Raw genomic sequence first — 23,438 nt, 5'->3', positions numbered from 1 at the left:
GAAAGTGATGTAGCAGGATGTGAGATATAAAATAGTATATCATCAGCATAAAGTGAAAACTTGTGTGTGGTGTCTTCCATGTGTAAACAAAAGCTTTAGGGTTCTATTGTTAAATCGCAGGGCTGACAGGCAGTGTGACTTGCATGTTATTTGTTTGTACTAATACTCCTGCAGTGTATAATAGTTTCACCAATGCAAAGAAGTCTTCATCAAGGCTGAATCTTTCTATACCTTCAAAGAGGTTCAGAAGTCTTTGTCAACTTTGAGAACGCCAGCAACTGTAGCCTTTAACGGGATATCAGATATCTGGTGTTCTTCTTCACCAGACTCATCCAACCATGTCGTTATGGATGTTGCTTTGTTCACTGGGACACAGTCATGCTGGAATAGAAAAAGGCCTTCCTCAAGCTGTTGCTACAAGGCTGGAAGCATATCCATCCATCCACTTTCTATACCATTTATCTGTCAGGGTCACGGGGGAGCTGGAGCCCACCCCGGCTGACTACGGGCGAGAGGCGGGGTACACCCTGGACTGGTCGCCAGTCAGGGCCAACACACAAAGACAGACAACCACACACTCTCACACTCACACCTAGGGGCAATTTAGAGTAGCCAATTAACCTAATGTGCATGTTTTTGGTATTGTGGGAGGAAGCCGGAGTACCCGGAGTAAACCCACGCAGGCACAGGGAGAACAGGCAAACTCCACACAGAAGGGCCCAGACCTGGATTCGAACCTGGAACTCTCTTGCTATGAGGCGACAGTGACAGTGCTAACCACTGCACCACCGTGCCACCCGGTGGAAGCATATCATTGTCCAAAATGTCTTAGTATGCTGAAGAATTAAGATTCTCCTTTATAGGAAGTAAGGGGCCCAGCCCATTACTGAAAAACAACCTCATACCAAAGCTGAATTCAGTAATAAAGAGGTGTGCCTCAATACTTTTGTTCTTATAATGTATTCAGAATGCTTAAAATAAATGACATCAACTTTAAATTAAGTCATTGTTTTTCCTGGGGTTGCAATGTAAACATTATTTTGACTATGGTGAATTGTAAAATGTGTTTATAAAAATAATAATATATGGATAGACAAATAACCAATCATTTCTACCTTATCATCTCTACCTTGGACAGTAGTGAACTGTTCCAGAAAGCACCCTGATAATGTCTTGCAAGGCAACGTGCCTAAGGTACTTACTACTGTATTTCATCTTCATCACTTGTATAGGGTAACAAAACATCATACTACCAACGAAAGGCATCTTTTTCCTCTTAATACACATTCTATCATGAGTCCCACTGATTAACCTACTGAGTACGGGGTATCCAGCAAAAAATAAGTAAATAAATAAATCCACCAGATCCTTACTCCACTTTCTTGAAGAGTTAGGATATTTTATCTCAGGTCTTCTCACTCATTCTGATAAGGTCATTGTTGACTTCAGTATTTGCCAGAATAAGGCCACAGACCCTTTAAGTAAAGCCTTTTCAATAAGTTTGGTTTCACTCAGTTTTTTCATGAGCCAGCTCCCTCCAGTGGTCACACAATGGCCTTGATCCTTTTGCAAAGGATAAAAGTGTCAGCTCTGAATGTTTCTTCTGTCTCATCTGCAGTGTTGGGTAACTTTTAATTTGAAGCAACTTGTACAACAAGCAACTGTATGCCAACAGTGAACAAGTGAGGGGTGATGATCAGAATGGAGGGGATTAAACTACCAGAAGGCAACATGACAGATGTTCAGAACAGTAACAAATACCTTGAGATCCCACAGGCAAATGGAAACCATGAGGAGGCCGCAAGGAAGTCAGCTGAATGGTAAGAACAAAGTCTGGGCCATCAACACATATGCCCTGCCAGTCCAATCATTAGCCACCCCACTGGCAGAATAAGTTGGTCAAAGGAGGAGATAGAGGCCACTGATATCAAGACAAGGAAGCTCCTCACAATGCATGGAGGGTTTCACCCCAAATTCAGCACCCTGAGACTGTACACTAAGTGGAATGAGGGAAGCCGAGGACTGGCAAGTGTCGTGTTGTGGCGTGAACGATTGTCCGAGATGAAACAACAAAGATCCAGGAATACATCAGGAAGTGAATACCTTAGGCAGCAGAAACCTGGCAATGATGAGGAAGAAGGGGATGAGCCATCATGGAATGACAAGCCCTTGCACGCCATGCACCACCGACAGATAGAGGAAGTGGCTGATACCAAGAAATCCTACCAATGGCTAGAGAAGGTTGGATTGATGGACAGCACAGAAGGCTGTCCTCGGGATTTCCCTCGGGATCAATTAAGTATCTATCTATCTAGCACAAGAACAGGCACTCAGTACAAGATCAATAGAGGCTGGGGTCTACCACACCAGACAGGACCCCAGATGCAGGCTATGCAAAGATGCCCCTGGGACAATTCATATTTATATATACTTTTATATTTACTTATTTACTCCATCCACCCCAACACTGCATGAACAAAGATTATCTAAAGAAAAAAAGTTATTCACAAGACTAAAAGTCAGAGACAAATATATACACGCACAAACAAATCTTCATCAAAGCAACAAATTGGAAAATTGAACAGCAACGATAAAGCACTTACTTCTATAAAAGAAAAAAGAATTAGCACACACGCATATAAACACACCAGTTTAACTGATACATAAAAAAAGAAAAAATAACGTTCACCATCCCCCATTCACTGTGCCCCAATTGACAGGCTGCAGTTTACTCTACAAGTGGCCTGTTGTCCTAATGATAATGATAAGACATGTTGAATCATAAGTCATGTTTCCTGAATAGTCAACATGCTTCAACCAACAATGATTTGCACTCTTGTGCAAGACATGCACTCTGGGTAAACATTGCCATGCTTGGAGCCATGGAGCTGGTGTGACTGAAAAAAAGTGATGAAACAAGAGTGAAAGAAAGCTTGTTTTTACCATATAATACCAGTGAGCATCCTCAGTTAGTGTTTCTTGTAAACAGTGAACTTTCATGGTAGTTTTCCATACAAAGCAACACCAAAAATTCTTGTACTGAGGTATACTTACAGTGTGACTCCAAGTTCGCAGGCTGAGCTTCCTTTGGTTCATTTTGTTATTGGCTGGAACACAAGATGAAACAGACAATGACAGACTGCAAATGCATCAACACTGTAATAGCTGGGGTTGGGCTAGTACTTGGCTGAAGCAAGTTCAGATAGTATACTTTTATAGTATGGGACCATTATTCTAGCAGCGCTTTAAAAATGTGAGTAGTGTGTTGTATCACTGCATCTCAATCCATGTGTGTTATCAAATTTGTAAATGAAATTTACAAATGCATATTCAAAATTTGTGTGTGGAGATCTCTGAACACATTCTCAAGTTGTCACATGTATTTGCGGACAGCAGAGCTGTTACAACACACAACCATTAGTAAAATATAGATGTTAGAAAAATTTGAATGGCTGGATTGAAACAATTAGGGATGTTGGATTTTGCCACTTTTTATTCCTAATTCACTTTCCATTCATTTTAAATATATATCCTTAGTTTTGATTTTGTCATGTAAAAAAATTCTTTCCTTACTATGAACAGTTTTCAAGCTGTTATTTTTCTTTACTACTATGAGTGCCACAAATGAAATTTTATTCACTTCCATTCTACTGGAGGAGGGGTCATCCCAAAGAGAGGTACCTCTCTCTGCAGATAAGCAGATGTGACTGTTGTATGTATCACAAATGTGTTTTGTAGGTATATTTTCCTTCCAGCTCTCACCATAGGTTCCCCTTGCCAAGATGGACTAAAAAGGAAGACACAGAGGGGAGCGTAGATTAAATTTACTGTTCCAATTATGGACATGAGGCAGGGGAAGCCAACTGATGCCACTACAGGACCCGCAATCACTGGACCTTTGGACAGAACAAACAACATTCAACACCTCAAAAGAGAAAGAAACAAACAAATATTTGATATATAATATTTTCTCCATTTTAACTGGTTGCAGGTGTGATTTCTTTATTGTCAGCACCTGTTAATTGCTACAGGTGTGTTTAATTACAAATTAAAGGAGTATCACATGATTGAAATCCAATTATTTCTTACGATTTTGAAAAGGTGCCAATAATTTACTCCAGTCCATTTTTGGAGTTTTGTGCGAAATGGGTCAGATTTGACTTTTGACTTCTCAGATTTTTTGTGTTGTTCCAATGCAAACAAAAGATATAAACACGACAATACTGAAGTATTTGAAATTTCAACAGTTTTCTGGGAGAAGCCGTGCATTATAATAATAATAATTGTTATTATTATTAATAATAATTCTAATGCAGGAGTGCCAATATTTTTGGCCATGAATGAACATCAAGAATCATCACTTCGTTGTATAAAAAACACCTTAGCAGCATAATTGGTGTTATCGTTTGGTGCAGAAAATCTAAAAAAATTCTCACCTACACAGAATCCAATGCAAACTGCGACATCGGCAATAGCATAAACCGTACCGTATACCGGCACATGTCTCATGTCTACCAAGTAACCCATGAGAGGCATTACTGAAGAGTCCACTGTGCCTGATAGAAACATAATTATTATTGTTTACTTGTTTACTTTCTTGTTTATTGCCAACAAGTAATTCATTGCTTTAACATCAAATATTAGTAATAATATTATTAGGAATGATTTACCAGATGAAAAGCCAATAAATGCATTCAGTACAATGTAATGGTAGATGGTGCTGGAAAATCCAAACTGAAATATAAAGAAAGACAGAGAATCATGAATAAAGCTTGAACCATGACAAGATGGGAGACAAATGTGTACAAACTCAGCATTCTTTTTGGATTTTACTTTGAGTGTCTATTTTTTCTAAATTTCAAATATGTACAAACATGTAGAAGACCGTTTGCTTTGCATCCTGCAAATTACAGACAGAGGTTATCTAACAAGAGGAAAACATCTTTGTGTATATGTGTGCCATGGAAGTAAAATGTACTAATGATGTAAACATACTAAATGTACAAAACAGGGAAAATGGGTAAGTTATGTTATTTATTATTTAAAAATCTGAAATATTTACGAAAACGTATATGTATGTTTAAGTGTAATTCCAAAAAGTTGGACCACCATCTAAAATGTAAATAAAAAAAAACTGACTGATTGCCTCTACACCCTATTGAAAACAGTACAAATTCACTTGCTTGTACTATCTTAATCTTAAAAAAAAGAGAATTTCCCCACTGCGGGACTAATAAAGTTTTATCTTGTCTTACTGTATTATATTATATTATAAGAAAGTATTTACACAGTGCTTTATTCAAGGTCCTGCATAGATTTAATAGATTTAATTTAATAGGCCTTGCAGATGCCACGGAAGCATTTTAATGCAATTACAAAATATTTACCCTGTATTGTACTCACAGAAATGGTGGTGATTCCTGCCGCAGCCATTCCAATACAAGCCCATAGCCAACTGTAGAAAGAGATTAAGAAAATAGTATAAACACTTTATGGGATATGGCATTATTGGTATGTTTTATACTAAAACCATGAAGAAAATACTATAAATTAAGGAATATTCACAAAAATGAAAAAAATCTAGAATTAAAAAAGAAATAAACTCACTCCAGAGGCTCTAAATACAATATTTCTGCTCATCTCTGGCCTCTGTATTCAAATCCATCAACATACCTTCTACTGTATTTTTGTGACAGGCGACTGCAGATGTTGGAGGCAATGAGGTAGCATAAGCTGTCTGGCAAGAAGACAATGCCTGACACAAAGACACCATAAGATAAAAATAAATAAAAATAGGACAGCAACAGAGAAATATAAAAATGCAGTTTGACTATTCAGATAGGATTTTCCAAGCAAACATTTTCACATAAAAGCAATTTAGTAATACATGACAATTTATCTTATGTTTAGTTTGCTGCAGATGCTCTGCAGCTGAGGATGGTCTTAAGTGATGCTACTGAAAAGCTTCAACTTATCAGCTCTCCATTTAGCAGTGATGTGTGGTCAGTGGAGGTAGGGTAGGCAGGGTAGGCAGTGCCTCACTGAATAAGAAATGTTAAGATGACATGATAGTTGTATCTTTAATAATTTATTCATCTTCATAACTCATAATTATATAAATTAATTTTACATTTTCACTGTTCATAATTTGTCTCAGATTTACAGGTATTCCTATGAAACTGCCAAAGCTTTTTCCTGAATGCTGAGGCAGATGCTATCTGTGCTGTTTGTCTATCTGTCTGCCCTCAGGGCCAGCATTTTTGTAGATTTGGACATACATGTTGAGTTCCTACAGTGTGCTAAAAGATCAACATTGAGTCATGCGACATGGCATCCACCCTTCTCATCCTGACCAGCAGCACTGCAGTGAAGGGGTATGCTACAAGTTATTGTGAGAGCCAGCTAAGTTGAGATCAGAACCACCACACAGTCAAAAACCTCGGATTGGCCGACAAGTCAGGAACACAGCCTAAACCAAAGCCATCATGGACAGCTAGCTGTCGCCTAACAACAATAATAACTTTGTGCAATGTGGAAAAATGGATAAAAAATAACAGAAAACATTGAGAGTCAGATTTATGATTTATCATTTTTTTATTTATTATAAAGCTCCCAAAAGGGGTACGATCTCATTACAACCCTTGTTGTAATGGCATAATAGTTATTTTCTGGTAAAAAAAAAAAAAAAAAAAAAAAGGTATCTGGCATGTAGTGTAGACATATTTAACAACCATAATATGATGAACAACACTATTGACCCCAGAGTTAATTTCTATAATGTGCAGTATGTCTGATTTAGTCCTGATCAAAGCTTTGTGGTGAAATAGACGAGCAGATGCAGATCAGCTGGAAAAGCTCCACTTCAGCAAAACAGTACGCAGTTTTTTTCCTCCTATAATGTTACTTTAAACTTTGCATTTATTTTTCACTTGGCTGACTGGATGACTGAATTTATAATCTTACTAAAATAGATTATATTTTGTTTGTTCATGCATAAATGAAACCTGGGATGATGTGTTTTGAATGAAGCCATGCCGCATAGATAGATCACTGCCTACTCCGACAAAGATTTCACTGCACATTCCTGCCATCTGGTTAACTTACATGGAGATCCATGTGTTTACATCATGAGATGAGACTATTTACAGCATCAGTGTGAGACTACATTAATAAACAATGAATACTTGTGAGTATGAACTATGAGAATAAGCATAACACAGGCTTATCTTGAATACCTAGCTGCCATTTGCTAGCAGACATGGTCTTCATCATCCAGACAGGAAGGGTTGTTTCTATTGTAGCAATAACCAGAGTTGTAAAACATATGGCTCCTGGAAAACAGAGTCAGTACATTATTACTCTTATTATTATGTCATTTAGTGTCATTTGGGTTGTGAGATTTTTTATTTTAAACTCCCCTAGGACATCATTTCACAAATCACAGTTTGAAAAAATAAGGTGTGCAACAAGTGTCTTCTTGTTTGACACATCTGTGGTTAATTTAACTTGGTTATTGTGAAGGCTGGTGCTAGCAGGGTCACAGTATAGGGATAGTATAATTACACGTCCTAAGTGCAGTTGCCGATCTAACACAGTTCATTCATTTCATTTGCACAATGAGGTACGGATGGTGAGGCAGGCAAGGGTCAGAACTAGAGAATGTAATCCAAACATCCAAACAGGTAAATAAATCAGACAAGAGGAGGGCATAAACAAGGGCCAGGAAAAATAAAGAAAACACCACAAGAACTAAAGACTAAGGCAAAGTGGAGACATCGGGTGAGACTGGAGAGAGATCTCAACACCAACAATACCACAGATATGTGGCAGGTGATCCAGAATAATACAAGCTACAAAAGCAGGAGCGCCCCATCACATGTGAGGCCATGTTAATCAGATGAGCTTAATACGTCCACTGTGCCTCCAGAGGACCTGCCACTGTTGGTATTCACAGTGGATATGTGATAAGAGTCTTGCTGAGTGTGAAAATGGGTAAGGCTGCTGGACATGACAACATTTCTGACAATGTACTAAGAAAATGTACCAACCAGCCATTTGATATCATCAATGACATCAATGTCTCTGACACAGGAGAATGACATCACCTACTTCAAGACGCCCACCATCACATATATGTGCCAACAACGTCTGCAGTAACGATGCACAGCTCTCAGTAAAATCTGAAAATTAACATTCTGATGAATAGTGGATAGGCTTGTGGGTAAATGAAAAAACAATATAAATATATAATACATCATTAATGAGGAAAATATTAAGAGAGACACTCTGCGTATTTATGCACAAGGCACAGCAAGTCGACAGCAATGAGCCGACAGGATCCTGTACTAATTAATCTCCAGGGTCATTTAGTGAAAATTCATTTCAAATCAATAAAATCACTGCACACAATTACAAAAAATCACTTGAAAAGCTTGTGCTGTTTAGCATGATATAAAAGGCAATATGTAAAGAAGATGTACGGGTCTAAGACGTGAAGCCAATTTAAACCCTGGTCATCCCAGTTCTCACTTGATTTATTAACTCAGTAAACAGTTTTCTAATGAGTTTATGGTTTTAGTTGCTAGTTTAGTGTTCTTCAACACAGCAGGATGTAAATAATGGTCCTTGTTAGAGGAAAAAACGAGATGAAGCACATTACACTTTAGTTGCTACCACAACCCATCCTCTGGTTCTCATTCACCTCCAGTCACTAACCTCATTGGCTCCATCCTCTCAACCAAATACGCTCAGTTTTGGCTTCAATAAACAAGATGGCAAAGTCAAGGCTTCCAAGCAAATCAACAGGTGTTATCACAGAGGGTCTACACTTGTACTGAATGTAATCTCCCCCATGAAAGTTATCACTCTGGGTTTGAGTACTGCACTCTCATTAATAGACCCCAGACAGTTTTGATTTACAGTCATGCCTCCCCTGCTTTTGTGTCGAACACCAGAAGCTTCCAGGGCTCAGCCCCTTCCTGTTCACACTGTACATTCACAACTGCACTTACCACTTAAAACGCCACTATCATTGGACAGATTACAAACAACTACAAAATTTCATATTGAGAGGGAATCCACAGTCTTACAAAGTGGTGCACAGATAACAGCCTACTGCTCAAAGTCAACCACGGAACTACTTGTTGATTAAGAAAAAGGAGGGCAAAGACACATACCCTTCACACACCCTTGTCATCACCAGTGGAGCTGAGGTGGAATTAGCTTCACAGAGAACTTGTCGTCATCTTACATCTCCACCCTGATTAATAAATGCCTTATTATCCTAGCTTGTCAAAAATGACAGAGCGCAGTAAAAATGAGCCAAAAAGAACGTTGCAGCTGGACTGATTCACAGCGAGCTAAAGGATCCCATAAAGCCCCATAAAACAAAAGAAATCTGCAGATTCAGTGACTGATCACAGACTTGCCATTTGAAATAGATCAGCAGCAAAACCATTGTCTTCCGATGGTATGGTGTGCCTGGATAAAGCAAAAATATTCTGGTTGTTAAGGGGAAGGCTTGAGTTTGGTGCTGCTTTTTCCATTACATACATTTGTCAAGTTGTTTCACTTTGCCATTTGATCTTATTATCAGAAAAATATTGATAACAGCTGCTTTAGCACAGGTCAAATTATTGCCTTCTATTTGTATGCAATTTGTTGGTTTTGTTTTTAAATGATTGTTAAGCACTTTGGAAACGCGGTTTATGAAAAGTGCTATATAAATAAAGTTATTATTATTATTATTATTTTGAGTCATTGTCAGCTCTCATACATTCAGTATTGTGCTCATCTTGCATCATGTAATAGAAGAGGTGAAGCTGTTGTTAGTTGTCTCTCTGCCATGGTTCTAGTCGACTGAAAACTCACAGCAGGGTAGGGCTTTAACATCAGCTCTCCATATTTTATACAATGCTTTGAATCACAACTCACAATAACTTAAGTGCAGAGTTCAGCCACCGTCACTGAGTAACAGACACAATGGTAAAGTCATAAATGGGATGAAAAGCAGCAACTAACAATTGTTTTCAGACTGTTTTCCACGTAAACATTTATGGTGCATCTGCATCTCAAAAAGAAAGCCTCTGTGCATCTCTTCATACTTGTGTGAATTAATGACAGCTGTTTGAATATAATATTTACAGGTCTATGCCGTCCTCTGCTGGATAAGATTGAAACACAATTCAGGTCTTCATTTTGCTTTCAGGGATGTGATTTGATTTGAACTTTAATGTGGCATGGACAATTGATAATAATGATTAAAAACAATTGATTCACTAATTAAATGCAAAAACAAAATAGTTGTCTTGTTAACTTTTTCAGGTAATTATGACATTAAATGCCTGCATAAGAACATAACCATCCATCCATCCATTTTCTATACCGCTTATTCGTCAGTGTCGCGGGGGGGCTGGAGCCTATCCCAGCTGACTACGAGCGAGACGTGGGGTTTACTCTGGACTGGTCGCCAGTCAATCGCAAGGCAAGACAGACAACCACACAATCTCACAATCACATCAAGGGGCAAAATAGAGCACAATGTAAAAACAATGTGCATGTTTTTGGGATTGTGGGAGGAGAAAACCCACGCAGGCACAGGGAGAACATGCAAACTCCACACAGAAGGGCCCAGACCAGGATTTGAACCCAGAACCCTCTTGCTGTGAGGTAACAGTGCTAAAAACTACACTGTTTTTACGCAGATCTAATAAATTTCACTTCAACAAAGCCTGTTTTTTGTTTTAGCTTTTTTTGTTTTAGTTTTTATTTTGTTGGGGGGGGTTAGAATGGGTTTGGGTTAGAATAAAAAGATGCTATGTTTGTTTTTGGAAGGAAACAATATTGTCATTGTCACACAGTGAATAAGTGTGTTATGGAGACAAGCATGGAGGATTCAAAACATACCAAATGACATCAAACTGTATAGCATACATTTACTGTCTATATCTATTGTTTAGAATACCAGCTGCAATGAGAATGTATGGGTCCCTCAAGAGAGTCAGCAGTGGAGTCCCTTTTTCCCTCTGTGTAGAAGCATAAAACAAATTTTAGAGATCTACAACATTCAACAATGCACATGAGTATCACATGAGCGGTACAAGAGGTCATTATTTGATATTCAAAACACAGGTTTCAGTCTTTTGAAAGTAACTGAAATCCTTTACCTCTGTTTGCGCCTGCAATGGTTGAAAGATGAGGAAGTGTAAACCTGTGTAAGGACAGTAAAACTGATCAGTCTGATCCACAAACAACATCATATACAACTGTTAGAGGGGAATTAAATGTTTCATCTAACAGTACCTCCACCCAACACAGCAATGATAGCCAGGACCAGAAACGGAGCCATCTTCCCCACAAACTGATACATCACACTGCCGAATGGAGCACCCGCTTGGGATATCAAAGAGATAAGTCATACATTAAGTGAGAGTGAAAATGTTCAGTGCTGGAGTAGAAGCATGATGTAGTATGAGAGAAAAGCATCATTTAATTAGATGTCCGAGTTTCAAACCTAAATAAACGTCTTCTGTCTAAGGTAACCTTCAGTGACCGAGGAGGGCAACCAATACATTTCTCTTTTGATGCCACCATTCATTTTATACTGGAGCATGTCCCAGCATCCATTTGTGGAAATGTCACAAATAAATGAACAGGCTTATTTATGGTCAATAATCTATTTTTGTATGCTTACTTCATCAGTGTAATTAAGTACCTTGTAATGTGACAAAAAATGAATTATATACACACTCACTGGGCACTTTGGTACACCAAAGCAAAGCAAATATCTAATCAGCCAATCACGTGGCAGCAACTCAATATATTTTGGCATTTAAACAAGGTCAAGACAATCTGTCAAAGTTCTAGTCATCAGAACGCCAAACATCTCTTAGGTTTAAAAAGAGAAAAAGAGGAAATATTCAGCCAGAAGAAGAAGAGGGTGAAGAGCGTGTGTGCTGGGTGTGTGGTGCATCCAATGGTGTGAATAAGGCTACGTCCACACTAGTCCGTTTTGATACAGCGTCCATCCATCCATCCATCCATCAATTATTTATACTGCTTATCCGTCAGGGTCACGGGCCTATCCCAGCTGACTATGGACGGAAGGTGAGATACACCTCCAATCAATTGCAGGGCCGACACACAAAGACAGACAACCACCCACTCACACACTCACAGGGACAGTAGTAGTAGTGGTCAATCGGCTGAACATGCATGTTTGTGGGATTATGGGAGTACCCGACACAGGCACAGGAAGAACAGGGGATTCGAACCTGGAACCCTCCTGCTGTGAGGCACCATCATACTTGATACGCGTTTAAGAACAAATATGATCCGAGCACTCTCCTCCTCTGGGATCGAGACTTGTGACGTCAAGCCTGGTTCCCTCACCGCCTGCTCAACTGCAAGAAGTGAAGATGGCAGAGATTCTGTGTACGAAGAGACAGTTTAGGGCCGACGACAGCTCCTCAACACTTTGATGGATGGCCTAGAGACTTGACAAACTGAAGAGGAAGCTCCAAGCTCATGTGCAGGACCTTCATTTCAAGAAACGGCCGACTCCATCAGGTAGAGTCCACAGACAAAGAGTTCGTCGCCGCTATGAGTATCAGTACATACCACCACAACCATCCCCGCCACCACACCACATCTACCACTCCAAACACGTATCCACGTGTTCCAATTTTCGTTGCAAAGTCCACATGCTGGCGAAATTTAGGGAGCACTGAGTCGAGATTTGCAAGGTTGAAATCTCCGTCAGGGTGAGCATTTTGCAGTTTGCTAGATCCATACAGTTCTCAGAGTGAGGCTCAGAGTATTTTTGAATGTACACCTACATTAGAAGCTGTGTCTGGATACACACCTATCAATCCTAAGGCCAGACCAGAGAAGGATATACCCATTGCACGTCCTCTCTCCGTGCCATCTTTGTAGACATCAGCCAACATACCCATTCCTGCAAAAGAAGTCACAACAACAACGACAGCAACAACACCAAATATGACAACAATAACAATAATAATAATATTAATAATAGAGATAATGAATTGAATAGTAAGCTCAGTGAAAGTTCAGTTGGGAACACTATCTTTTTGCGCACACTCACACACACACACACACTTACGTCGCAAGCATGTTCTCGCTTTGTTTAGACGCCTGCTCTTTCTTATTAGTCTCTTAATTGCTATTTAATTAATGCTTGTGTAAAATTAAATGAAAGGCCAACTCAGTAATGTGAACAAAATATTCATAAATAAATATATCTCACCTGACACAGACAAGCAGGATCCACCTATACCTTGCACAGATCTGGCCAACAGCAGTAAGATGAAACTAGATGAAAAGGCAAACACTTACAAGAAACAAAGATTAAATTAAGAAAAATAACTACTTGTCTTTGTGTAACACATGTTAAAAACATCATTTATATATACTTTATTTTGACAGTGTAAATAGAATTAAGGATCAATTAAGGAGCTAATTAAATCAGTAACCACAGAAAATGAAAATTACAAAATGCATTACAAGTCAAGGAACACAACCTGAATAATAATGTGAAAGACAGATGAAGAGATAGGAGAATGAATGACTGTGTTGCTGCAAGGTCTTAGTCACTAGTCTGTATGTATCTGTGGAGTCACACTGCAGCTGGATTAGTAAAAGGTTTCCTCTGTCGCCCAAAATATCTTTTGTCAGAAGCAGATTTCAGTCATTTGTCTGTTGCACTAATAAGCAGCGTTGCACTTCTCAAACACAACATCTCTGCCAGTAATTTTACCTTGTAGCACCGGTTCTAATAGCCTAAGGACAAACTGTGTGATTATTATATTATTATTATATTATTTGACGTGTCAGTGGTGCACTGCAGAGATCAGATTTGAAATGGAAAAGGTTGCATTCAGATAAAGAGAAATGGCCCTGTGTTACCACAGTGAGTTGTGGTGATGATGGAGGCCATGAGTCAAAATACAATCAAGAAAGTCCTGTTTAAATGTTAAATATCTGTTCAAATGAAAAACAGAACTGTTCATTTCATGAAAAGCTCTTGTCTGAAAGGTGGATAACGTGGTACTTACAAGTGGTTGCAAGGATGATAATGCAGAAACCAGCACACATTGGGATGTGGTATCCAACTCTGCGCGATATACAATACACAGGTAGGGAAAACAGTAATTTTGAGCTTGCTAAATGTCTGCCTGTTTCCTAGAGATCAAATCCACTCACCTGTCAGTAAGTGGCCCAATGAAAGGGTTAACAATTAGCTGTATGGTGGACTTGGAGGCCAACAACAGTCCAACTTTTATGTTTACTGTGTCCAGATCAGCATCTGCTTCAGAGTAGGTTGAACTGGAGAGATCCAGGTTCTGGCTTGGAGATGCAAATGTAGAGGCCAAAATCCTAGAGTTACTGACTGAGTGGATGATAGGAGGATCATTTGTTGAGTCAGTGCCGTTCCCTGGAGTGCTGGTGGCATCCTGGTCAGTGTTGTACAGGTAACTTGGTAGAATTGGCACTGTCAACAAAATAATTGATCCTCCTATTTTAAATGTGATCAGATTTCCTCAGCAAAACACTCAAAATGACTATTATAATATATTAATCAGCGTTATCAATGTCATTTTCAAAAAAAGCATAATATATTGATCTCTAAAGTGACTTGTCACTTCAGCTATCACACTTTTTCCCTCTCAACTGTAGCAACGTACTCCAAAGTGTATGTTTAAGGTCCACTGCCACTGTCCACCACAGGTTTTATGTCGGAACCTACCAACCACTGACAGTAGCATGTGATCCAGGAACAAGGCGATGAAGACAATGACCAGGACCATCTTCTTCAGGTGGGCCTCATGTTTCAGACAGCTTATCGAGTCTAGGTTACACAGCAGACATGCACAGTGTTTGTCATCTTTGACATCTAATATTCTATTGTAGTAATTCTAGATTACTACAGTGCCATATGGTCACCCATTTGTTGCATCATGAAACATAAAACTGGTCTGTGTTATGAATTTTTACATTCTAAGCACATATCTGTAAATGCAAGACAAAATATATAAAAAAGCATAAAACGTGTTTTGCAGCAGTTCCTTTTGTACATTTCCAGATTTGTGTAATACCTGAAATGTGTATGTATTCACTTTTTATAGATAACTTCTATATACAACCAAAGATAACTTTAAGACAAATTTAAGAAAATATTGTACTTGAAACTCACCCATACTTCCAGCTTTCACAGAGTACAGACAAAGATGTCACAACTTGAAAGGCGTGAACAGCCTTCTCAGTTCATAGCTGTTGCTCAGCAGTTGGAGACTCTCAGCAAACAGACAAAAAGCAGATATGTTTACCAAGGGCAACACCCTGCCCTGATGCATAGCCATGACAAAATGACAGAATTCAATAACTCCTTCCTCAGTGTAGGAAGGAGCTACAGCAGGTCCTTCATTCCCACTGCTGTTAGACTACATAATTCAATGGTCTAGTTCTCTTTTCCTCCCTTATGAGGACTTGTATGTAGCTGTATATTGTACTGTATTTACTATGTTTGTGAATTGTTAATTTATTACCTCTGTATTTTTTTGTAACTGTTTTTGCACCCTTTTTGTTTTTTGAACTCTGTTCTTGTGAGCTGCCACGACAAGTAAATTTCCCCACTGCGGGATCAATAAAGTTCATCTTATCTTAAGAAGAAAAATATATTTAAAAATATGTTTGCTTTTACAACCCTGATTCCAAAAAGTGTAAGACATAAACAAGAGAGAATATGATCATATGTGACATACACTCAGTTAAAAAAAATTGCAAGTAAATTTATTTTATGGTTTGTTTCATCAACTTCATTGATTTTTGTAAATATACTTATCCTGAATTTGATGTTAGAAACACGGATTACAGAAACACCAGCTAAATGACAGGTTGACAGACAAGCCATCTGATGCACTGGTTAATTGGCTGGAAGGCTGGGTGTCAGCTGAAAGTGGGCATGCTGAAGAAGACTGATTTTACAATCCACTTTCCATATTAAAGTCAGTTTATTTACTGCAGGGGAATCCTGTCCAATTTTAAACAGATAAAAGTATTTGTACTGGTTTATATCCTTCAAATAAAGCACAGTATTAAATGTACTAAAGTGCTAAATCTTTACTGATCACGATGCCTCCATGTAACTAATCATCCTTCATGAGCCATTGCATACACCTCATCCAACAGAGCATTGTATTACTCATTCTAATGGCATTACAGGATTCTGTGTCTGTAGATACTGGAATCCTGTTCCAGGTTTAACCACTAGTGATCAATGGTAAAGTTAAGCAAACATGTCTTTGAAATTAATTCAAACTTAATTTACTTTCCTTTCTACTTTCCAAATTGTGCTTTTCACATCACTGTGACAGCATAAAAGTCCTGTTTGCCTTGCTTATTCAAATGTGTGAAGAAATCAACATTGGCTTAAATATGCCAACTAAAACAAAGTGCATGTCCTGACAGGAACAGTTTGCATCAGTTATAACTAAATTGTTATTTCAGTTCTGACTGTCTCTGTGGCAATGTAAATTAAACTTTTGACTGTTCAGTTTTGTGCTGTAGCAACAGTACTGTTTAAAAGTGTGCACACATAATTAATGGATGATACACAGCGATGACTGCACTGTGCATGAGCCATGCTTTAAGCAACAAGCCAAGGTAAATTGACAGGTGTGGCCTGGCACTGTAAACTGACATTGATACTGATTTCTTTTTTGAACAGATACATTTGAAAAACCTCATAATGATGTGAATCATCAATGAATAATCATTGACACAGAGTGTTTCTTTTTCTTGCTATTTGACCTCTTAAACTATGCTGACCAACTATGAGTCAGTCGGTACGTAGTTAGGCTGTGCAAACATTACTAAAACCTACAGTAGTGGAGATCCTAAAAACAATATATCATTATTGTGATCAGACACCTAGAATGTCTTCTGTTGCTGCAGAGTCAAGAATCCATTGACTGTATATGTACAAAGATGGACATCTTGATTGCCCCCTGGTGGCTGGCACCAATACTGATCATAAACCCTGTTGTGGCATCACTTTTGTACAGTGGGAGGAGGTGGCGATATTAATATTAATATAGTGACTGATCAGTGTACACTTTTAAAAAGTAGGTGGAGAAAGTCACCTGTGTGCTAACAAAAAGAACAAGTCTCATTTGACTTATGTGAGTGCTTACTGTCAAACTTCCATTTCTGTTTCATAAGAAAGCCATTATAACACCTAGACTTATTTACAAATATTTGCAATTCTCAGGGATTTCAAAAATGGATCTGCATACAAGCCACGGTAAGACAAAGCAAAAACTTCTCAGAACGGCATTTAATGTGTTGTAATAAATGAATGAAATGTGCCTTTTTGTGTTCTTTTGTTTTTGATTATTATTTTCATTTCATTCTTATAATTTAGACAAATAGGTATACAAATAGGACAGTTATAGTATTTGTTTTGTATTCAAATATGTAAACAGACAGCTGTTAGTAATGCTTCTTTATGCCTTTGTCTTTTACTCTTTGTCATCCCTTGTAGCACCAGTAACTAATGGATCAGTCATGCATGGTTTGTCCCCTAAGAATTGTGGCATCGACATTTTAAACAATGGAAGGACAATCAGTGATTTCATAGACAACAAAATAAAAGAGCTTGGCTCAAAGGTGAGTATCAGAGACATCATGACACTTAAGTTAACTATAAATGTAGCATTGTGTGAAAGCATTGTGAAATGGTTGAGATTCTTGACATTTTTTTTCATTTAGGACAGTGAAGAGCCATTCTATGTGGCAAACCTCGATAGTCTGCTTCAGAGGCACCTCAGGTGGCTCAATAACTTACCTCGAGTCAAGCCTTTCTATGCAGTCAAATGCAACAACGTACCAGCAGTTTTGAGGATGCTGAGTGCTCTGGGAACAGGCTTTGACTGTGCCAGCAAGGTACTGTGAAGTATTTTTTTCTTAACAAGAGTTGTTATGGAGAAATCTGGTTTCCTTGTCATATTTTTCCTAGTTTGCTCATTGAAAACACGTTCTGGTCCCACAGAGTGAGATTCAGCTGGCCCTGTCCCTCGGAGTGACACCTGATAAAATCATTTACGCACATACAACCAAACCGCTGTCACACATCAAATATGCCTGCACTCACGGAGTAAATATGATGACTTTTGACAGCGAGGACGAACTCCTAAAAATTTCTCGTTGTCACGCCAAAGCCAAGTAAGTGAAGCACTGCTGATCATTTTGTTTCTATGTTTGGTGTAAATCGTTCTTTGGGTGTTGACTCATTTAAGTCTTTTGAATCACGTTTTAGACTGGTGCTCCGCATTGCAGTGGATGATTCAGCATCCTTATTAAAACTCAGCTCAAAGTTTGGAGCCAGACTGGAGACAGTTGATAAGCTACTGGAACGTGCTGGAGAGCTGGGCTTAGAAGTCATTGGGGTCAGCTTCCATGTAGGCAGTGGGTGCATCGGAAGTTTGGCATTCAAGCAGGCCATAGCAGATGCCCGACATGTCTTTGACAAAGCAGTAAGTACTGACATAGCACTAGAGCTTTACAATACAGTACAGTATAGTCTCAAAAAGGCAGTGGTGGCCATAAGCGTAAATTTGAGTGAGGAAAGCAGAACACAATAACTTACCATCACTTCTTCATTTGAACTGCAGGGGGGCCATCAAATCAGAATTCTGGACAGCTTGTGAAAATATGTTTGTTCATGTTTAATACTGTTACACTTTTGAAAAGAAAAATGTTTGTTTTGACTGATTCTTTATCTGATTGATTGACATTATGGTACCACATTCTATTAAGGCACATTCCATGAGGGCTTCATTAGTTGTATAAATCAGTTATAACCCATAAGATTTATCATTTGCATTTAGGACTTTTCAATTCTTTGAGTTTGTTCTTGTAATTGTTAACTGGTTGTTGTCTCTGGCATTAACTGTCACTCATTTCATTTCCATGGCTTTTTAGAAAAGTAAATGCCAGGCTTTTTGGAAGTTTATGCCAACTTGAGATTAATGTACATATTGAGCTGTTTCACGGCTGTTAATATTTGCATATAATCTAAATTGTTAAATATTAGTTTAAATATTAGCATTATGTTGGAGTGAAGCAAATATTTAACAGGTATGACAGCCCTTTTCCAGGCAAATGATGAAATCGAAATGGCTGCTGACAATAGCTTCCAACTCAGGCAGTTTCTGGTAGCTTGAACACTGGAACTGATCTGTGCTTCTTAATTCACCTTGAAGTTGCTCCACCTGCCTGCAATAATCTTCTAACTGGTCAGCTTCAGTTTTTTTCAGTCTCTGTCATCTCTTTACAAGACATGTTAATAAGTTGTATCAACATTTTGATTGTTGGCGTTATCATCAGCATGGGTTTTGCTGCAGGTCATACGCAATTCTTCAATTTGTATCTCAATAGACTAACAATAAAGAGAGTCTGCTTTTAATTCAGACCAAAATGAATAAAATATCTGGCTTGTGACTAACACTTGTATCCATGTTACTGTTCAGACTGTAAGTCCCTGCTTATGAACACTTATAAAGGCTGCCTTGTTAGTAAGTGGTCCTGATATTTCTTTCAGAATTTGCTGGGCTTCCAGATGAGTCTCTTGGACATTGGTGGAGGGTTCCCTGGCAAAGACAACTTTAAAATAAAATTTGAGGAGGTAAAATAAGAAAACTTTATTAGTGTTTATTTATTGTTGTGATGCACCTCAGTATTCTAAGGACACAATTTGTGTCATTAGATTGCCACTGCCAGGTGTAAATATGTGTAAATACTTTTTTTTAAAAAATGTACCGGTACCTACATCCTTTTCTTCAGTCATGATTGTATAAATTATCTATTAATAAAGTTCCCTTACCTCAAGCAAGCAGGACAACAATTTATACCATCACTGTTTTTAATTTGGTTTTTATCAAGGCTGCATAATTACATGGATCATACATCATAGAAACATACAATACCTTTGAAATATGCTTTTAACTTGTGTGTATTTTGCCCTCCTAGTTTGCAGAAGTCATTAATGGAGCACTCGATGAACATTTCCCGCCTGGGGTGCAGGTTATTGCAGAACCAGGCCGATACTACGTGGAATCCGCGTTCACACTGGCAGCCAACGTCATTGCCAAAAAAGTCGTCAGGGAAGATAAGGATGAACATAGCGGTAATGTATAGATATGTCTTTTGAAACCAGATGAAAGTTTTCTCTCCAGTATCACACATGTATCACACAAACTAGATGGCATAGGTGTACGTTAACTACAGTCAGCGTTTTGAATTTGTTCTTTTTCAGAAACATTTGCATATTTTATATGATCTCATTGCCATTTTAGTGTATTTCATTTTTTTGCATGTAATTCTTTCAGATGGTGAGGGCAGCCCTGACACAGTGATGATGTACTACCTTAATGATGGAGTGTATGGTTCCCTAAGCTGCCTAATCAATGATCCTGCCCACAACGAGGTTGAACCCTACCTTCACAGAGTAAATATCAACTACATATCCAATAATATAATGGCTGGCTGGGCTGTGAACAGTGAAAGCAGGAGTGCAAGTTGGTTGATGAACAGGGGATAGGCAGGCAGGGTAGAAGCACAGGGAAGGAGGTGATGCAAGTTGAGGTTGGTGCCGGTGGATGGAGCTCTGGAGAAATCAGCATAACAATGAAGATTGATGGAGTGCTTGGAGTAAAAGACACAATTCAGATTGCAACCTCCTCAGGCTTACTGTCCATCTAAGGACGTCTCTGTTTCCTGCATTGGCACTTCATATTAGCACTCAACATGAATCTTAAGCTGTGGAATTGTTCAATACGGATGTAATTGCTTGGCATACTGGGCTCTAAAGCACAAATCCCAACCTGATACCATCTCTATGTTCAGAAATGTTTGTTTAAAATAAAGTGTAGAACACCTGTAGGCCATCACTTACCCTTTGGGCTGACAAAATTGTAAAACAGGATTTTAAAACAACAAACTGTGGGGGAATATGAGAACCAGAACAATTTTATATCTCAATGTTTGTGCTTTACACAGGCTGTAGAGAGCAGTGAACAGAGATACCGGTCTATCATCTGGGGTCCAACCTGTGACAGCATTGACAAAGTAGCTGACAACTACTGGATTCCTGAGCTGCAAGAGGGGGACTGGCTTCTCTTCGACAATATGGGTGCTTACTCTGTTTGTTTATGCACAGACTTCAATGGATTTGAAAGAGCGCATATTTACCCTGTTGTCACAGCTGAGACGTGGCACACCTTAAACCTGTAAACCATATAATTTTTCATGGGTGAGCTATATACAGTGGGAGAAATAATTATTTGATCCCTTGTTGATTTTGTAGGTTTGCCCACTTACAAAGCATGGAACTGTGTATAATTTTAATCATAGGTACATCTTAACATTGAGAGACAGAATATCACAAAAGAAATCCAGAATAACAACATCATATAAATTTCATTAATTTATTATCAAATTTTTGCATGAAATAAGTATTTGATCCCTGGAACAATAGGACTTAATACTTGGTGGAGAAACCTTTGTTGGCAAGCACAGAGGTCAGATGTTTGTTGTAGTTTTTCCCCAGGTTTGCACAGATCTTGGGAGGGATTTTGGTCCATTCCTCTTTGCAGATCCTCTCCAAATCCTTAAGGTTCTGAGGCTGTCGCTTGGCAATTCGAAGTTCCTCTTTGTGGCTGTGGCCCCAACTGCCTTCAGGCCATTAACAAGCTATTTCTATGTAGTACTGGGCTGATCCCTGACCATTCTCACGATCACTGATATCCCACGAGGCAAGATCTTGCGTGGAGCCCCAGACTGAGGGAGATTGGCAGTGACTTTGTGTTTCTTCCATTTTCTAATAATTGCTCCAACAGTTGTTAACTTCTCACCAAGCCACATTCTTATTTTCTTGTAGCCTATCTCAGCCTTGTGCAGGTCTACAATTTTGTCCCTGATGTCCTTAGACAGCTCCTGTTCTTGGCCATGGTGGAAATGATGGAATGTTGGATTGTGTGGACAGGTGTCTTTTATACAGCCACATAACGATATAAATTGACACAGGTATTTTGGGTAAAGAGCTGAGATTAGGAGTGGTTCTTAATGGAAAACTAACTGGTCTGTAGGAGCCAGAATTATTGCTGGTTGGTAGGAGATCAACAATGAAGGAGGAGCGAGATGAGCATTTTTCTTCTTTCTTTTTTCTCCTTTCTCATGTCTCATATTTTTGTTGTCCTGTTGTTTGACATCTTACGGTTTATCAGAATCAGAATCAGAATCAGAATTCCTTTATTAATCCCTGGAGGGAAATTCTTGAAAAACAGTGAGAAAGATCGGGAGCGTCTGTAACAGGCTGCACACGTATCGACGCATGCGCACTGACAATGTCACACTTTTGTCAGATATAAATTAATGACCAAAGAAATAATTTGTATATCTCATTTATGAGGCAGGTGTTTAATCGGGGAATTATAAGTACAAAAAGTATTCAAGTATTTGACAAAAGTATTCGAATATGCCTCGTAATTATTGAATTCAGGTGTGGTATGGGGTTATTTTTCAGGGGTTGGCTCGGCCCCTTACTGCCAGTGAAGGAAGATCTTAATGCTTCAGCATACCAAGACATTTTGGACAATGCTATGCTCCCAACTTTGTGGTAACAGTTTGGGGAAGGTCCAAAGAACATGGTTGCATGAGTTTGATGTGAAAGAACATGACTGATCCACACAGAGCCCTGACCTCAACCCCATCCAGTACCTTTGGAATGAACTGGAACTGAGATTGTGAGCCAGGCCTTTTGGTCCAACATCAGTGTCTGACCTCACTATCGTTCTACTGCATGAATGGGCAAAAATTCCCATTCATGAATGGGCAAAAATTTGTGGAAAGCCTTCCCAGAGGAGTGAAAGCTGTCTGCAAAGCTGTCTATGTATTTAGAATGCGATGTCATTAAAGTCCCTGTTGGTGGAACGATGTCCCAATACTTTTGTCTATAAAATATAGATCAAATGTTGCAAGCAACTTGCTGCACACTGTCCATCCATCCATCCATTTTCTATACCGCTTATCCGTCAGGGTCGCGGGGGAGCTGGAGCCTATCCCAGCTGACTACGGGCGAGAGGCGGGGTTCACCCTGGACTGGTCGCCAGTCAATCGCAGGGCCAACATACAAAGACAAACAACCACACACTCTCGCACTCACACCTAGGGGTAATTTAGAGTAGCCAATTAACCTAATGTGCATGTTTTTGGTATTGTGGGAGGAAGCCGGAGTACCCGGAGAAAACCCACGCAGACACAGGGAGAACATGCAAACTCCACATAGAAGGGCCCAGACCGGGATTCGAACCTGGAACCCTCTTGCTTGCACACTGTCCAACATGCAAAATACATTTATT

At 39.0% G+C, this 23,438-nt stretch overlaps 2 protein-coding genes across 3 annotated transcripts; one reads left to right on the top strand and one right to left on the bottom strand.

The window, feature by feature from the left end:
- Positions 1–807: 807 nt before the first annotated feature.
- On the bottom strand, positions 808–15,395 carry LOC124074000 (synaptic vesicular amine transporter-like). 2 transcript variants are annotated; one of them, XM_046416600.1, is made up of 17 exons: positions 15,215–15,395; positions 14,768–14,869; positions 14,224–14,512; positions 14,076–14,134; positions 13,268–13,351; positions 12,863–12,955; positions 11,302–11,391; positions 11,166–11,209; positions 10,964–11,024; positions 7,236–7,331; positions 5,674–5,755; positions 5,404–5,455; positions 4,671–4,734; positions 4,437–4,556; positions 3,763–3,896; positions 3,055–3,107; positions 808–2,897 (listed from the first exon to the last, which is right to left on the bottom strand). In XM_046416600.1, the coding sequence occupies exons 1-16, from the start codon at positions 15,216–15,218 to the stop codon at positions 3,093–3,095; spliced, it is 1,389 nt and encodes a 462-aa protein (XP_046272556.1). In that variant the 5' UTR covers positions 15,219–15,395; the 3' UTR covers positions 808–2,897; positions 3,055–3,092. The 2 variants fall into 2 exon arrangements, with proteins under 2 accessions (XP_046272556.1, XP_046272555.1); XM_046416599.1 differs by lacking the exons at positions 808–2,897; positions 3,055–3,107 and having other exon boundaries at positions 3,569–3,896.
- Positions 15,396–17,222: 1,827 nt separating this feature from the next.
- LOC124074002 (ornithine decarboxylase-like) lies at positions 17,223–21,481 on the top strand. Its single transcript, XM_046416603.1, has 9 exons — positions 17,223–17,323; positions 17,564–17,688; positions 17,791–17,964; positions 18,071–18,243; positions 18,338–18,554; positions 19,622–19,705; positions 20,050–20,206; positions 20,409–20,527; positions 21,079–21,481. The coding sequence occupies exons 1-9, from the start codon at positions 17,302–17,304 to the stop codon at positions 21,310–21,312; spliced, it is 1,305 nt and encodes a 434-aa protein (XP_046272559.1). The 5' UTR covers positions 17,223–17,301; the 3' UTR covers positions 21,313–21,481.
- Positions 21,482–23,438: the final 1,957 nt, after the last annotated feature.

The sequence above is a fragment of the Scatophagus argus genome, chromosome 16 (assembly GCF_020382885.2).
Source record: "Scatophagus argus isolate fScaArg1 chromosome 16, fScaArg1.pri, whole genome shotgun sequence".
Classification (NCBI taxonomy): Eukaryota; Metazoa; Chordata; class Actinopteri; family Scatophagidae; genus Scatophagus; species Scatophagus argus.
This window is presented reverse-complemented; position numbering and strand designations above follow the sequence as displayed.

Bases quoted from the DNA above. Each gene is read 5' to 3' on its own strand.
- LOC124074000 (XM_046416599.1), bottom strand. The intron at 12,956-13,267 runs GTGAGATATATT...CTTCTTTTGCAG, and splicing joins ATCCTGCTTGTCTGTGTCAG to GAATGGGTATGTTGGCTGAT. The intron at 5,756-7,235 runs GTATTCAAGATA...TCTTTGTGTCAG, and splicing joins TGCTAGCAAATGGCAGCTAG to GCATTGTCTTCTTGCCAGAC.
- LOC124074002 (XM_046416603.1), top strand. From the start codon at position 17,302: ATGGATCTGCATACAAGCCACG. The intron at 18,555-19,621 runs GTAAGTACTGAC...TATTTCTTTCAG, and splicing joins GACATGTCTTTGACAAAGCA to AATTTGCTGGGCTTCCAGAT. The intron at 20,207-20,408 runs GTAATGTATAGA...TAATTCTTTCAG, and splicing joins AGATAAGGATGAACATAGCG to ATGGTGAGGGCAGCCCTGAC.